Source organism: Octopus bimaculoides, chromosome 29, assembly GCF_046866305.1.
Source record: "Octopus bimaculoides isolate indiv1 chromosome 29, ASM4686630v1, whole genome shotgun sequence".
NCBI lineage: Eukaryota > Metazoa > Mollusca > Cephalopoda > Octopoda > Octopodidae > Octopus > Octopus bimaculoides.
Genome location: NC_142956.1, coordinates 18,379,120 through 18,396,619, shown reverse-complemented (window position 1 = coordinate 18,396,619; position 17,500 = coordinate 18,379,120). Strand labels below are relative to the sequence as shown.

The 17,500-nt window shown below is 35.5% G+C and overlaps 5 protein-coding genes across 6 annotated transcripts in view; 2 read left to right on the top strand and 3 right to left on the bottom strand.

The window, feature by feature from the left end:
• LOC106877981 (uncharacterized) overlaps nucleotides 1–1,503 on the bottom strand; it is an 8,181-nt gene extending 6,678 nt beyond the window's left edge. The window contains exon 1 of one of the 2 annotated variants that reach the window (XM_089345121.1): nucleotides 1,368–1,503. The gene's annotated coding sequence lies outside the window, so the exon portion shown is untranslated. The remainder of the gene's footprint in view (nucleotides 1–1,367) is intronic. The other variant, XM_089345122.1, reaches the window with a different exon arrangement.
• LOC106877975 (uncharacterized) overlaps nucleotides 1–1,506 on the bottom strand; it is a 3,922-nt gene extending 2,416 nt beyond the window's left edge. Inside the window, exon 1 of the mRNA XM_014927052.3 lies at nucleotides 1,368–1,506. The gene's annotated coding sequence lies outside the window, so the exon portion shown is untranslated. The remainder of the gene's footprint in view (nucleotides 1–1,367) is intronic.
• A 330-nt stretch (nucleotides 1,507–1,836) lies between these two features.
• Nucleotides 1,837–8,239, top strand: LOC106877974 (uncharacterized). Its single transcript, XM_052977983.2, has 2 exons — nucleotides 1,837–1,967; nucleotides 3,500–8,239. Exon 2 carries the CDS (start codon nucleotides 4,624–4,626, stop codon nucleotides 5,764–5,766), a length of 1,143 nt encoding a protein of 380 aa, XP_052833943.1. The 5' UTR covers nucleotides 1,837–1,967; nucleotides 3,500–4,623; the 3' UTR covers nucleotides 5,767–8,239.
• A 1,200-nt stretch (nucleotides 8,240–9,439) lies between these two features.
• On the bottom strand, nucleotides 9,440–13,850 carry LOC106877973 (uncharacterized). The gene is made up of 2 exons (XM_052977965.2): nucleotides 13,386–13,850; nucleotides 9,440–12,558 (listed from the first exon to the last, which is right to left on the bottom strand). Exon 2 carries the CDS (start codon nucleotides 12,129–12,131, stop codon nucleotides 10,461–10,463), a length of 1,671 nt encoding a protein of 556 aa, XP_052833925.1. The 5' UTR covers nucleotides 12,132–12,558; nucleotides 13,386–13,850; the 3' UTR covers nucleotides 9,440–10,460.
• A 27-nt stretch (nucleotides 13,851–13,877) lies between these two features.
• LOC106877972 (uncharacterized) lies at nucleotides 13,878–17,241 on the top strand. Its single transcript, XM_052977972.2, has 2 exons — nucleotides 13,878–14,034; nucleotides 15,518–17,241. The coding sequence occupies exon 2, from the start codon at nucleotides 15,782–15,784 to the stop codon at nucleotides 17,180–17,182; it is 1,401 nt and encodes a 466-aa protein (XP_052833932.1). The 5' UTR covers nucleotides 13,878–14,034; nucleotides 15,518–15,781; the 3' UTR covers nucleotides 17,183–17,241.
• The last annotated feature ends 259 nt before the right edge of the window (nucleotides 17,242–17,500 follow it).

Below are 17,500 nucleotides of genomic sequence, written 5' to 3'. Positions count from 1 at the left end.
GTATATTCAGTGTGACAAGGCTGACTCTTTGAATTACAGGCACAACAGAAACAGGAAGTAAGAGTGAGAGAAAGTTGTGGTGAAAGAGTACAGCAGGGTTCGCCACCATCCCTTGCCAGAGCCTCGTGGAGCTTTAGGTGTTTTCGCTCAATAAACACTCAAAACGCCCGGTCGGGGAATCGAAACCGCGATCCTATGACCGCTAGTCCGCTGCCCTAACCACTGGGCCATTGCGCCTCCACAGGACTATGAGAACATTATGAAAATTTTTTTTCGACATTCAAAGAAAAAAAAAATTAAAGTTTTTCTAAGTTTTGTTAAAGTCACAGTTCCTGTGTGTAGCACACAAATTCGGAAAAATTTTCTGAAAATTCCAAACAAAAAAAAAAAAAGTTATAAGGGGTTACAAGGCATACTTAGAGCAGAATTCCGCCCAAATCTGAAGAAATTAAGGATTTTGGAGGAGTGGCTGTGTTGTAAGAAGTTTGCTTCCCAATCACATGGTTCCAGGTTTAGTCTCGCCGTACGGCACCTTTAGTAAATGTCTTCTATTTTCGCCCCAGGTCAACATCAAGCCTTGTAAATGCATTTGATCGACAGAAACTGAAAGAAGTCCGGCGTGTTTCTATCTATCTATCTACGTGTGTGTGTTCTTGTCTATGTTTGTTCCCCACCACCACTTGACAAGTGGAGATGGTGTGTTTACATCCCCGTAACTTAACGGTTCGGCAAAAGAAAACGATAGTATAAGTACCAGCCGAAAGAAAAAAAGAAAGAAAAAGTACAGAGGTCGATTCATTCGGCTAAAAATTCTTCAAGGCCGGACCCTCAAGATAATTTCTGACTCTATTCTACAAGATTACTACCATATTCTAACGATTGTAATAATATTATTGTGTGTAGTTTTATTTTAAATATCTTTTCTAAATATCTATTTTCACGTGTACCTGTTGTATTAATTATAATTCACTACTGTTAGGCATATAAGGAATGTCAAAGAGCGGGGTATGTGACGAGGGAGCCAAGATTTTCGACGACACCTGGACTATATTAATTAATATCCAAATAATTAAATAATAATTAATATGCTTTGATGGTGTAACAATGGGAAATGTTTATTATTCTACTATTGTATGTTCATTAAGAGATTCCTATACAATCATGGATGGTAATTCAGAGAATGATCTAGAGTAATAAATATATTGTTGATTTGCTTCGTAATTAATTAAATCTGTTTAATTACTAACTTCAGACAATCAGTGCAGGACAACACAATTAATATCGATCTTTGATCAGCAACATCAATAGGTTTACAATTGCCGACGTTCACCTTACTTTTACAAAATGATATAGATTATATAGCTTACCTGTTATTACTGCCCAAATTGTATTAAATTTGCCGTATTAATTACACTAGCCCATCCAACCAGGTCAGAAATTGACAATAGAAATCTAGAAATGTCGACTCGGAAATACAACAAGCGGAATGCAATTTTGTCTCCGTACATCGTAAGCTGCATGATGTGGTGTGTGAGAGTATTATTTTTTAAAAGAAATTATCTTAAGTATAAAAACAAACAATGTTTTTATACTTGGAGTTGTGTAAATTTTTTTTAATATCTTCTATATCTGATTGACTTAGTACAATGTCGGAAAGTACAATACAATTTGGTGTTCTCACACATGAACTTTTTCTGATTTTCTTTGAAGAACAAATAAAATTCATTCATATTTTAAACTTCTTTCTCAAAAGGAAATCTAAAAGTAAATAAAAATAGAGTTGGGGAAACCCGAGTGACAACTACCGGATTGTTTCTACGTTTCGTTTACACCCAGTCAGGTTTTTAATATCTATTGTGAAATCTCAGTTGCGTTTGAACCAAGTTAAACCAGGAAATAAGAGTTAACGTAATTAGAGAAACATTGGCGGTAATAAATAGAGACGAGAAATTTATAGAGAAATACGAGTAAGATTTTTTTTTAATTTAAAAAAAAATTAAAAATTAATTTATTTATTCATCAGTGGGTAATTAAGGATTCGGCGCACTTTCAGAATATCTCACTCACTTTTTTTTTTTTTTGGTACAACGCCCTACAAAATGACGCCGCCCCTTTTCTCCCCCCTACTCGTACTTTCAAGACATCCCACATCAAAAACAAACAAACAAACAAAACAAACAAAAAACTAATTCCCCTCTTATTGTTATTTTATTCCATTTTTCTGAAATTGACGAAATTCTGGTTTCAGCACCTCATAACTTTTTGAAAAAGTTTTTGGAGTTTTCAGAAAGCTTTTGTGAATTTGTGTTCTACACACGGGTATTTATACGATTACCCCCCCACCCCAAAAAAGTTTACCCCGCCCCCTAAATCCTAAAAGTTCTACTGTTTTTCAAAGTTTTTTAAAAATCAGAGTTTAAACTACGGACAGTCTGACTTTATTGCTTAAATCCCAGCAGTGGACCACCCTTGGGGGGCATACTCTCTTTACTCTTTTACTTGTTTCAGTCATTTGACTGCGGCCATGCTGGAGCACCGCCTTTAGTCGAGCAAATCGACCCCAGGACTTATTCTTTGTAAGCCTAGTACTTATTCTATCGGTCTCTTTTGCCGAACCGCTAAGTTACGGGGACGTAAACACACCAGCATCGGTTGTCAAGCGATGTTGGGGGGACAAACACAGACACACAAACATATACACACACATACATACATACATATATATACATATATACGACAGGCTTCTTTCAGTTTCCGTCTACCAAATCCACTCACAAGGCTTGTCACCCTGACATGTATTGATTTTTTTTCCATATTTTTCTCGCTATAATTATTTAATGGAATGATGTACCAACCACATGGTTCTGGGTTCAGTCCCACTGCGTGGCACCTTGGGCAAGTGTCTTCTACTATAGCCTCTTATGTCCAACTTTTCTCTCAAGGCACTTACACTCTGTCATGTATGCACACTGACATTACACATCCAGCGGAGCATACTAGCTTCATTTCTTGCAAGCTTATGCATGTCTTCAGCAGTCATGGCCCACGCTTCACTGCCAAGTAGCATGGCTGTTCACACACATGCGTCATACAGTCTACCTTTTTAGGATACTTTATACATAGGCACTTTATACATAAGCACTTTATACATAGGCACTTTATATATGGCACTGCTCAAGTACTTTTACATGACACTGCACAGGTGTACCACATGGGTACTTTTACATGACTAGGGCAGAACAAGCTGCTTTCAGTTTTGGTCTACCAAATCCACTCTCAAGATTCTGGTTGTCTTGAGGTTAATGTAGGAGTCACTTGCCCAAGGTGCCACGCAGTGGGACTGAACCTGAAACCACGTGACCAGGAAGTGAACTTCTTAACCACATAACCATTTCTGTGTCTATTTTATTGTTATATAAAAGTATAAAATGTCCACTGTTGTGCCTCTGCTGTTTAAGAATCTTCTATATCTTACCCTGTTGTTTCTCGTTTATTTCAGAATATCAGGTGACATTGGTGTAATGATCATTTCCCCATCAGGCCCTTCATCAATATTGAATTGGCTTTTAAAGACTAAAGGAACATGCTATACAAACCAGAAGTAATACTGTTTCTATAACTCTATGGGGAATTACAGAGGTGAACAGCGACATTTCTTTACTTCACTGTTTGGATTGTGTGCAACATGAATTTGGATATAAATTTGAATAAATTTACAAAGTAATTTGCTGCTTCTTCAGATATCAGTGAAGATTGCAGTTGATGGAAGACGTAACAGTAGGAAATATGTAACAAATATAAGAACAAAAAACAAGAAATCTATGTGTATATTCTGGTGGAAGAAGAAGAGATAAAGGAAAATTAATTAATGTGAAGGACTTATAAAAGGTTAATTTTAAGTGAAGATATGCTGAATTGTCTTTTAAAGACTAAAGGAACATGCTGTACAAACCAGATGTAATATTGTTTCTATGAATCTATGGTGAATTATTGTGGAATATCTCATATGAACTGATGTGAACAGCTACATTTCTCTGTTTCACTGACTGGACTGTGACCAAGATGAATTTCTATAATAATTAAATTCAAAGAAATTTACAAAGGAAGTCGGCAGTTCTTCAGACAAAAAAAAAAAAAAAAAAAAGACACTCAGGCTGTTATGTTGATGAAGGTTCCAATTGATCCATTCAATAGAACAGCTTGCTACTGAAATTAACGTGCAAGTGGCTGAGCACTCCACAGACACGTGTATCCTTAATGTAATTCTCAGGGAGATTTAGTGTAACACAGAATGTGACAAGGCTGACCCTTTGAATTACATTTTTGCCAGCTGAGTGGACTGGAGCAATGTGAATTAAAATGTCTTGTTCGTTCGAGGACACAATACACTGCCAGGAATCGAACTCATGACCTTTATGACCATGAACCAAATACTCAATCTAAGAAAAGCACCTTCACTTCGCTTCTTTAGATATTAGTGAAGGTTGCAGTTGATGGAAAAGCATAACTGGAAGATATAATAATATAACAAATATAATATTAAAACAAAAACAAGAAAACTATGTGTATATCGTGATGAGAAATTAATGTGAAGGTCTTAAAAAAAAAAAAGGGTAAATTTTAATGGAAGAGATGCTGAAAGCGATAAGAGATTCACCATTTCTGTGTGACATTTGTAATAAAGTATTCTCTGAAAAAGGGGAGTTAACTATCCATAAACTTCTTCATGAACCACAGAAAGCATTTCGCTGTGAAATCTGTGGCATGTCGTTCGCTCAGGAAGATGACTTACTTGCTCACAACCAAATTCATTCAGGAGAGAAGCCATATCATTGTGATGCATGTGGTAAGTCATTCTCTATAAAAAATGCCTTAGCTAGGCACAAACGATTTTGTTGCGATATCTGTGGTAAATCATTCCCCAAAGGTGGCCAACTGACTAAACATAGACGTATTCATAAAGGGGAGAAGCCATATCGCTGTAACATCTGTCATGCATCATTCTCTCAGAAGCATCACTTGAGATCTCATAAGCGTATTCATACAGGAGAGAAGCCATATCTCTGTGAAGTATGCGGTGTATCATTCTCTCAAAGTTATCATTTAAGAAATCACAAACAGATTCATACAAAAGGGAAGCCATACGGTTGTGGTATCTGTGGTAAATTATTCTTTGAAATTGGCCTTTTAACTGAACACCAGTGTATTCCCACAGAAAAATCATATCATTGTTGCGGCATCTGTGGTAAATCATTCTCTGATTCTAGCCTATTAATTAGACACAGATGTATTCATTCAAGAAAGAAACCATACCAGTGTGATATTTGTGGTAAATCCTTTTCTCAGAAACGTCGTTTCCAAATTCATCAATACATTCATACAGGAGAGAAGCCATACCAGTGTGATATCTGTCAGAAATCATTTTTTCAAGCAGGTGATTTGATAAAACACAAAGATATCCATACAGAAGAGAAGCCATTTCATTGCGATATCTGTGATAAACCATTCTCTTTGGAAAGTTTAAAATTTCAGAAATCAGATCATACAGTTGAGCACACATATCACTGTGATGTCTGTGGAAAATCATTCTCTCAAAAAGGTAACTTACATGTACACAGACGGATTCATACAGGAGAGAAGCCATATCATTGCAATACCTGTGGTGAATCATTCTTATATAAATACCAATTGACAGGACACGAATACAGTCACACAGAGTGGAGGCGCAATGGCCCAGTGGTTAAGGCAGCGGACTCGCGGTCATAGGATCGTGGTTTCGATTCCCAGACCGGGCGTTGTGAGTGTTTATTGAGCGAAAACACCTAAAGTTCCACGAGGCTCCGGCAGGGGATGGTGGCGAACTCTGCTGTACTCTTTCACCACAACTTTCTCTCACTCTTACTTCCTGTTTCTGTTGTGCTTGTAATTCAAAGGGTCAGCCTTGTCACACTGTGTCACGCTGAATATCCCCCCCGAGAACTACGTTAAGGGTACACGAGTCTGTGGAGTGCTCAGCCACTTGCACGTTAATTTCACGAGCAGGCTGTTCCGTTGATCGGATCAACTGGAACCCTCGACGTCGTAAGCGACGGAGTGCCAACACACACACACAGTCACACAGATGAAACCTCATCCCAAATATCACTGTGATACTTGTGGTAAATAATTTTTTTCAGAAGTATACTTCATAAGATGCATCAAGCTAAGTAAAACCGTTGTTCTCCACCATCCAGGCCTGTCCTTTCAGGTGCCAGAGCCGCATAAAAATCACCTGTGCTGATGCTGTGTGAATGCACCCATGCCATAACAAACATTTGGGGTCTAAACAGCTTCATGTCAAACCATTCAACCCATGCCAGTATGGAAAATGGACGCTAAATGATGACGATGATAATGATGATGATGATGATGATGATAGTGAAGTACAAAAATAAAAGATATTATCAGCCAGACCAGGGGTTTTCAAACTGTGGTCCACGGACCACAGGGGGTCCGCAAGGACAAAACAGGGGGTCCATAGACAGCAAATACTTTTTATGGGCATTTTGATTTTATATATGTCTTTTAATTGAAATCTTTTAATTGACAATAAACCTATTTGTTAAATACTGTTAAATAAATAAATGTAAAAATATATGTTATTTTAAGCAAATATTTATGTGTAAATTTCATAAGCGTTTATAAGGGGGTTCCTAAGGTAAAGCCTGAAATATAAAGGGGTCCGCAAGTCAAAAAGTTTGAAAACCCCTGATCTAGTGCAGGGGTTTTCAAACTGTGGTCCACAAGGCCAAGACAGGGGGTCCGTGGACAGCAAATACTTTTTATGGGCAATTTGATTTTATATATGTTTTTTTAATCGAAATCTTTTAATTGACAATAAACCTATTTGTTAAATACTGTTAAATAAATAAATGTAAAAATATATGTTATTTTAAGCAAATATTTATGTGTAAATTTCATAAGCGTTTATAAGGGGGTTCCTAAGGTAAAGCCTGAAATATAAAGGGGTCCGCAAGTCAAAAAGTTTGAAAACCCTTGATCCAGACCAATATTGTTTCATTCTTCCCACAGCAGTGACTAAGAACACCATTGAGCATCTTTCAGTTTGAGTAACAGTATTCATCTAATTACTAGCAATACAAAAAATAAATATTAAAAAAAAAACCCAGATCTAGATTAGGTTTTTATCTCTTCTCCCTGAAGGTGGAGGCTGGATCTGTCCAAAGTTTATTTACTTCCATTACTGATTGCATATTTTGGTGAACACCATGGAGTAACTCCAAGCCCCCAGAAAGAGCAATTGGACTTATAACACCGTACCTTCTCCCCTTTAATTTTCTATCTTTGTACTTAAATATTCATTGTCTGAAAATGTTCAGTTTTTCCTTTCTCTCTATTTACATATATGCATGTATGTATATTTTGTATATCAAACCCAAACAGTTTTGTTTGTTTAAAAGCATCATTCTCTCTCTCTCTCTCTCTATATATATATATATATATATTTCATTATTATTATTATTATTATTATAATAAAGTGTTTTCAATGCATCAGTTTTGAGCTCTATTTAAAGTTGATATATATATATATATATATACAAAAACTCAACTGTGAGTATTTTGCTAAGATTGTTAACAGATACTATATTCTTTTGCCAAATTTTTGGTGTAAATATATATATATATACAATTAAACCTTGGGAGAGGCATTATGCCGGTAATAAACACACGCACTGGTTCAGTACTTTATTAATTTATATAGTTTTTTGTTATATTATTTCATTGCACTCTTGCAATCTCTTCAGTAACTTGTCTCTCCACTTCCATTTATTTTGAATGTATGATCTGGCGTTGTTTTGGTGTTGTTTTGGCGCCAGATCATACATTCAAAATAAATGGAAGTGGAGAGACAAGTTACTGAAGAGATTGCAAGAGTGCAATGAAATAATTTAACAAAAAACTATATAAATTAATAAAGGACTGAACCAGTGCGTGTGTTTATTACTGGCATAATGCCTCTCCCAAGGTTTAATTGTATTTCTTTCAACACATGTATCCACATCAAGAATCTTGCACACGAAATACACATACGAAATATATATATATATATATATATATATTTTTTTTTTCTATATCTTTGTGCAGCTGAAGATTGCTCTGGATTTTACGTTTAATGTAATGCTCACATTGCTTAAATAAATGGAGTCGCATGAAACGATCGTATTGCATTAACCTTGAATATCTTTGTTGCTTATTTTGATTTTTAATCACCTTATTTTTGGAATTGTTTGGATAATACCATACTTAATTCTGGTGCCTAAACTTAAGTACCATATTCATCTTGAATCTTGGGCCTCACTGAGGCGATGACTACTGACCGAGACCTTTGGAAATGTGCTGTGCGTGAGAAGACCCGGCAAGCCAAGTGAGATCGTTGCCAGGGCCCCTGGACTGGCTCTTGTGCGGGTGGCACATAAGATGTACCATCCTGAGCATGACCGTTGCCAGTACCGCCTGACTGGCCTTGTAGGGTTTTCGAGCGAGATCGTTGCCAGTGCCCCTGGACTGGCTCTTGTGCGGGTGGCACATAAAAGATACCATTTCAAGCGTGGCCGTTTTCGTGCGGGTGACACGTAAAAGCACCCACTACACTCTCTGAGTGGTTGGCATTAGGAAGGGCATCCAGCTGTAGAAACTCTGCCAAATTAGATTGGAGCCTGGTGTAGCCATCCGGTTGCACCAGTCCTCAGTCAAATCGTCCAACCCATGCTAGCATGGAAAGCGGACGTTAAACGATGATGATGATGATGATGATGATATGTATATATGCAGATTTACACATATGTGTCAATTGTGGAACATGACTGCCATTACATAAACCTGATGATTGTGTAATACATGAAAGTACTAGTTTATTTCAATACTGTAAAATTGTATAAATAGCAAATAATAAAATGTGAAAATCAGTCTTAGTAGTTGCAATTTCATTGCTTAATATATTTTTCTTGGTAGTGTATTTTGTCCTAAAGTAAGACACTTTATTTCATGTTGCTCCAATCTATCCAGCTGGTGAAAATGAGTAGTACCTGTATTTCGAAAGGGCTAGCCTTATCACAGTCTGTGTCATGCTAATTCTCCCTGAGAACTATATGAAGGGTATATGTGTCTGTGGAGTACTCAGTCAGTTGCATGTTAATTAGACAAGCAGGCTGTTCTGTTGATTGGATCATCTGAAACATACGTCATCGTAACTGAGAAAGTACCATCACCCCACCAAAAATCATTACAACCTCTCCCTTCTATTGATTTTCAGTTATAGGAGCTAATTTAGGCCCTTAATTTTGCAAGTTGTAGGGTGAGCTCATTAGTGCTGGGGTCACTGAAAGAACATGCAAAACACTCTGTAAAGTTCAGGGGTTGGACAAAATAATGGAATCTCTTTAAAATTTCAAACAAATTTATTTTAATATGGAATAGGACCACCTTTGGCAGTAATTACAGCTTGAATTCTATGAGGTATGGACTCGTACAAAGTTTGAATTGTTTCCAAAGGAATTTTTGTCCATTTTTCAGCTAAAACAGTCTCCAGTTCTTGAAGTGATGATGGTGGAGGATATTGACTCCTTACTTTTTCTTCTAAAATGCACCATAAATGTTCAATAATATTGAGTAAACATATATCCATGAAATAAAGATTTACCACAGCTATCACGATGATACATTTTTACTCCTGTATGAATGTATTTATTTAGTTAATTGGCTTCCATAAAAAAAACAATTTACCAGATATTGAAGTGATATGGCTACACTCCTGCATAAATGTATTTCTGCCTAGTTAAGGAACAATTCTCAGAGACTGATTTACCACAGTAATATAGCTCCTTCTCTGTATGAATGCATTTGAGTGTTGTTAAGCTACTATTTTGAGAGAATGGTTTACCACAGATATCACAACAATGTAGCCTCAGTCTTATATAAATGAGCTTTAGTTTAGTAAAGTGACCAGTGTCAGTGAAGGATTCATCACAGATCTCAGTGGTAAGGTTTTTCGCTTGTATGAGTGTTTGTGAGTAGTTAATGTAATTCATGAGATAAATATTTATCTCATGAACACCACAGATGTCACAATATTGTTTCACTCCTGTGTGAATATGCTTGGGTTTAGTTAAGTGACCAGGTTCAGCAGATGATTCACCATAGACATCACAGTAATAAGGTTTTTTCCCCTGTATAAGTAGTTAACATATATGCATGAAAGAAAGATTTACCACAAATGTCAGTGTGATAAAGTTTTACTCCTGTTTGAATGTATTTGTGTTTAGTTAACTGGCTTCCATTAGAGATTAATCAATCAGATATTGCAGTGACCATAAAGACTCTCCTTTATGAATAAGTTTGGGTCTAGTTAAGTCACCATTTTCAGAGAATGACCAACCACAGACATTGCAGTGATAGGGCTTTCATCCTGTATGAATGTGCTTGTGTTTACTCAAACCACTACTTTGAGAGAATGATTTATCACAGATATCACAGTGATATGGTTTCTCAACTGCATGGAGACCCTTGTGTTGGGTTAAGCAACGAACGTTAGACAATGCTTTACCACACACATCACACAAGTAACATTGATCTCTTGTATGAGTATTTTTATGAGAAGTTAGGGCACTTTTATTTGAGAAAGACTTACCACAGATATCACAATGATATGGTTTTTCCCCTGTATGAGTGCGTTTGTGTATAGTTAAACTAGTACTTTGAGAGAATGATTTCCCACAGATATCACAGTGATATGGCTTCTCTCCTGTGTGAATATATATGTGCTTAGTTAAGCAAATTTTTTGAGAGAATGATTTACCACAGATCTCACAACGATTAGGCTTCTCTCCTGTATGGATGTATTTGTGTCTAGTTAAGTCACTGTTTTTAGAGAATGATTTACCACAGACATCACAGTGATATGGCTTCTCTCCCGTATGTGTAAATTTGTGTTTATTTAAACAAAATTTCTGAGAGAAAGATTTCTCACAGATGTCACATTGATAAGGCTTCTCTCCTGTATGGACATATTTGTGTCTTTTTAAGTCGTTACTTTTAAAGAATGATTTACCACAGATATCACAGTGATGTTGTTTTTCTCCTGCACGAATGTGCATGCGTTTAGCAAAACTGTCACCGCTGGAGAATGGTTTATCAGAAAATGAGTTTTCCATTGTATGAATAAGTTTATGTTGAGTTAAGGAACTATTCTCAGAGAACAATTTACCACAGACATCACAAACATATGGCTTTTCCTCTATATGAATGCATATGTGGTTATTTAACTTATCACTTTGATAAAATGATTTACCACAGACATCACAGTGATATGGCTTCTCTCCTGTATGTGTACGTTTGTGTTTAGCTAAGGCACCATTGTGAGAGAATGATTTACCACAAATATCACAGTGATATGGTTTCTCTCCTGTATGAATGGATTTATGCTTAGACAAGTTGCTACTGTGAGAGAATGATTTACCACAGACATCACAGACATATGGCTTTTCCCCTGTATGAATGCGTATGTGGTAAGTTAATTTATCACTTTGACAAAATGATTTACCACAGACATCACAGTGATATGGCTTCTCTCCTGTATGAATGGCTTTGTGTTTAGCTAAGGCACCATTGTGAGAGAATGATTTACCACAAATATCACAATGATATGGTTTCTCTCCTGTATGAACCGATTTATGCTTAGACAAGTTTCTACTGTGAGAGAATGATTTACCACAGATATCACAGCGATATGGTTTTTCCCCTGTATGTACAACTTTATGTTTAGTTAGGCTGCTACTTGTAGAAAATGATTTACCACAGACATCACAGACATATGGCTTTTCCCCTGTATGAATGCGTATGTGGTAAGTTAATTTATCACTTTGATAAAATGATTTACCACAGACATCACAGTGATATGGCTTCTCTCCTGTATGAACAGATTTATGCTTAGACAAGTTGCTACTTGTAGAAAATGATTTACCACAGATATCACAATGGTATAATTTTTTACCTTTCTCATTCTTTACATCATCAGAAAAGTCAATCTTCTGTATTTCACATTTAACCTCGTTCTCACTTAAATTATTTTCCATAATTTTCCTTTTCCTACAACAATATACAAACGATTCTCTTTTCGGTTTTATATTTTCTTCCTCCCAAATATTCTTGATACTATATCTCCCTCAACTGTGACCTTTGGTGATATCAGAAGATGCTGCAAACTCTTTTATAAATTCTTCCAACTTTAAAATAAGTATGTGAAATGAATTTGTATATATTATATGAAATGGAAAAGAAAAATTAAACTCCAAAATCAGTTTGTAAACTTTTCAGGAATTGAAGATGACAAATGCTGATATTCATCTCAGTTCCAAAGAGATATTACCAGGAAGTCACCATGGATTTATATAAGCAGTGTTGTTAGATATGTTCTTTATAAACATTTTCCTTTAGTCTTTCAAAGATGATTAATATTGACAAGGTATCTGATGGAAACAGTTCTTTGCTGTTTCTGATATTCTGAAACGATAGAGAAACAAGAATATAAGAATATTGAGGATACTTAGAATGCAGAGATACAACAGGGGAAATTTTACCACATTTTGATTTAGAAAAACTACAGACACAAGCACTTTACTTGAATAAACGAACCATCCAACCAATGCAAGCCTGAAACATGGACATCGATAAGTGATGATGATGGTGATGAGTTTGTACGGTTATTATCTGCCAAATACAGTGACAAGGCATTGGTCAGTCCTGGGCTAGAGTAGAAAATACGCATCCAAGATGTTCTGCAATGGAACTGAACTAGATCCACGTGGTTACACAGTGACTCGTAATATTTTATATATCTAAAGGCGGTGAGCTGGCAGAAACGTTAGCATGCCGGACGAAATGCTTAGCGGTATTCTGTCTTTATGTTCTGAGTTCAAATTCAGCCGAAGTCGACTTTGCCTTTCATCCTTTCGGGGTCGATAAATTAAGCATCAATTGCGTACTGGATCGATCTAATCGACTGACTCCACGCCCCAAAAATTTCGGGCCTTGTGCCTAGAGTAGAAAATATTTTATATATGTTATTTTATTTCAGTTACTTTTCCTTAACTATATTTTCATGTGTACCCTTTGGATTATTATTCATACGTAGTAGATAAGAGAATGATCCAGAATAATAAATATGTTGTTGATTGTCTAGTATATTAATTAAATTTGTTTAATTATTGATTTCAGACAGTGTTGGACGATAGAATTAATATCGATCTCTGGCTAGCAACATCAAAAAGTTTTCAATTCCCAAAGTACATCTTAATTTTACTAAATAATATATATATCATATATCTTACCTGTTATTGCTATATAAACCAGTGTTTACAGTGAAATGTCTTTAATTACACCAAATTCCACCCAGAATCAGGCTGGGTTAAAATTTGACAACAAGAAGCTATAAAAAACGGCTCGGAAATACAAACAACGAAATTTAATTAGCTTCTTTGTATCTACGCTACTAGATAAATGTTTATACGTCTTATATTCATACAAAATATCTGAAACATAAAAAACACACTGTTAAATGTAGCAGAAATGCCGAAGTTTTGCTTGAAATGTAAAAATAATGGAATTTTGAAATTTTCAAGGACTGTTAACTATTATACTGCTTCGGAAGATACAACACAAATTTGCGCAACTTGCATGTGGTTTTATAGTGAAGACGAACGAAATATTGATCTGGCTACAAATACTTTCGGACGCAAAAGAAAAGAAAAAAAAATTAAGTAACATCTTAGTTTAAACGCATTTCTCAAAGGAAATATACAAAGGATGTGGATGCTATAAAAAAACAACTACCGGGTTCTTAGTACGTTTCGTTCTTTCGCGTCAGTTTTTTTTATCAACATACTTCGTACATTGAAATGACAGAAAGACAAAGACTTGGAGACGAGAAACAGGAATCAGGAATTTATGAAGAAATGCAAGTCCTTTATCCAGTTCTGGGTAATTAATGATTCATTTGATTAATTAGTTTGATTGCATGAAATAATTAGCATTAAGTATGTAACTTTTACTGTCTTCACTGAAGTATAGTAATGAGTGAATGACAATTATGATTAATTAATTGTATAATATCATTTAGTCTTGCGGGATTATTACATTGCTCAGATATGATCGTAGTGGCTATGAAGCATCGATATACAAGCCACAAGATTGCCTTTATAGTAATGTTTGTCGTTAGGTATAGTACACAGGAACGAACGGTATATCTCAGCTTCTATTTCTGAAATAGGTTATCACTAGAATGTACCATACTGCTACAAGCAGGTATCTGTGAATGCAACATAATGAGAGAGATCTATTAATTAAATTAAGGGATCTCACTAGGTCGCTTTAAAAAATTATGGGATGTCAATGTGGTTATTTTCTGTCGGTTTTATTTTATTTTTTTTAAACGTCTAAATTGAATTTTAATTACATAGTCAATAATTGAAGTGTTAGCTTTAAAAATTTGGCGATCATCGGTACGATTACCTAAATATCGGACTTTTCCAAAAATTTGACTGGCCTGTCTGTGTGGTTAAGAAGCTGGCTTTGCAAGCATGTTGTTTCACGTTTAGTCCCGGTGCGTGCCACTTTGGCCAAGTGTCGTCTGCTATAGCTCACTTGTGAGTGAATTTGGTAGACAGAAACTGTGCAAGTCCATCATTTATATGTTTGTGTGTATCTTTGTCCTCCTGTCTTGCTGACCAGTGGGTGTTGTTTTGTTTACATCCCGTAAGTTAGCGGCCGACTAAAAGAGACTGATAGAATAAATACCAGACTTAAAAAAAAAAAAAAAAGAAATCACAAAAAAGTACTGCAGTTAGTTTCTTTGACGAAACCGCTCACAGCAGTGCTCCATCATGGCCGTAGTACAACGACTGAATAATCCTTTCTACTGGAAGCACAAGGCCTCACATTTGGTGGGAGGGGATTAAGTCGATTACATCGATCCCAGTACACAACTGGTATTTAATTTATCGACTCCAAAAGGATGAAAGGCAAAGTCGACCTCGGCGGAATTTGAACTCAGAACATAGCGACGGCGAAATACCGCTAAGCATTTCGCCCAGCGTGCTACCAATTCTGCTAGCTCGCCGCCTTGTAAGATAATAATAGTAATCCTTTCTATTATAGGCATAAGGCCTGAAATTTTGGGGGAAATTAGGGGATGTCATTGTGGTTATCTTCTGTCGATTAAAAAAAAAATTTTTTAACGTCTAAATCGAATTTTAATTACATATTCAATAACTGAAGTGTTAGCTTTAAAAATTTGACTGGCCTGCCTGTGTGGTTAAAAAACTGGCTTTGCAAGCATGTTGTTTCACGTTCAGGCAAAAGTTTATATCTATTGTTTATCCTTACAGAAACGAACAAATTTCACTGTTGCTTTTCAATGTTTTTCTATATTCTTTAGTTTATTATTGTTTCTCTGTTATTTCAGAATTACAGAATATTTTAACCATGGATTTGTCATCATTTACCAAGATTAAAGAAATAGATATAATCCTGTTTCTGTAAATCTGTGTGAGAGAATACTGTGAACTATTTCCTCTGGCTGAGATTATTAACAAAATTTTGTTAATAAATTCAGTGCCTGAGATATATAAACTTGGATTACGAAGAGGTTTGCAGCGTTGTCAAATATTGACTTCTATCACAGCTGATTGAGATGTAACCGAACAAATATTTGTTTGGAATAGAATATATGAACATAAAGAAGAAAAATATCAGAAAAATTATGGAAGACAAATTGTGCGAGGACAATATTAAATGTGAATCACAGTTTGAAGAAAATGAGTCCCTTGATGAAATACCAAAAGATATAGGAAAACCACTGTACTGTTGTGATATCTGTGGAAAATCATTCTCTCAAAAAGGTAACCTGAATACACACAAATACATTCATACAGGACAGAAACCATATCACTGTGATATCTGTGGAAAATCATTCTCTCAAAAGGGTAACTTCAATATTCACAAATACATTCATACAGGAGAGAAACCATATCACTGTGATGTCTGTGGTAAGTCATTCTCTCAAAAAGGCAGCTTAACTATACACAAACGCATTCATACAGGAGAGAAACCATATCGCTGTGATATCTGTGATAAATCATTCTCAGAGACAGGTGGCTTAACAATACATAAACGAATTCATACAGGAGACAAACCGTATCACTGTGACATCTGCGATAAATCATTTTCTGGCCATGGCAACTTAGCTATACACAAACGTATTCATACAGGAGAGAGACCATACCCTTGTGATATCTGTGGTAAGTCATTCTCCCAGAAAGAAAGCTTAATAATTCACAAGCATGTTCATACTGGAGAGAAGCCATTTCTCTGTGATATCTGTGGTAAATCATTCTCTCAAAGGAACAGCCTAACTGAACACAAACACATTCATACAGGGGAAAAACCGTATGATTGCAATGTCTGCGGGAAATCGTTCTCTGTAGGAAGCCACTTAATTAGACACAAATCCATTCATACAGGGGAGAAACCATATCATTGTGATGTCTGTGGGAAATCCTTTTCTCAGAATGGGATCTTAACTACACACAAACGCATTCATACAGGAGAAAAACCTTATCATTGTGACATCTGTGGTAAATATTTCTCTCATAAAGGTAACTTAACTACGCATAAACGCATTCATTCGGGAGAGAAACCACACCAGTGTGATGCCTCTGACCAATCATTCTCTGAGAATGATAACCTGACTATACATGTTTATATCCATACAGAAGAGAAACCATATCACTGTGATGTGAATGATAAATCATTCTCTTGTACAGACACCTTAACTATGCATAAACGTCTTTATACAGGAGATAAACCATATCACTGTGATATCTGTGGTAAATCATTCTCTGGAAGCAGTGGGTTGACTAGACACAAACGTATTCATACAGAAGAGAAACCTCATCACTGTGATATCTGTGACAAGTCATTCTCTCAAATCGATCACCTAGCTACTCACAAACTCATTCATACAGGAGAGAAACCACATCACTGTGGTACCTGTGGTGAGTCATTCTCTCAAATGGGTCTCTTAACGAAACACAGACTCATTCATACAGAAGATAAACCTTGTGACTGATAACTGTGGTATATTATCCTCTCAAAAAGACAATCTACTTTCCACATACGTAATTATACATATATATATGTATATATATATATATATATATATATATATATATATATGTGTGTATATATATATATATATATATGTGTGTATATATATATATATATATATATATGTGTGTATATATATATATATATATATATGTGTATATATATATATATATATATATGTGTATATATATATATATATATATATGTATATGTATATCTATATATGTATATGTATATCTATATATGTATATGTATATCTATATATATATATGTATGTATA

Excerpts from the sequence above, each read along its gene's own strand:
- LOC106877974 (XM_052977983.2), top strand. The coding sequence starts at position 4,624 with ATGGAAGAGATGCTGAAAGCGATAAGAGATTCACCATTTCTGTGTGAC.
- LOC106877972 (XM_052977972.2), top strand. The coding sequence starts at position 15,782 with ATGAACATAAAGAAGAAAAATATCAGAAAAATTATGGAAGACAAATTG.
- LOC106877973 (XM_052977965.2), bottom strand. The coding sequence starts at position 12,131 with ATGGAAAATAATTTAAGTGAGAACGAGGTTAAATGTGAAATACAGAAG.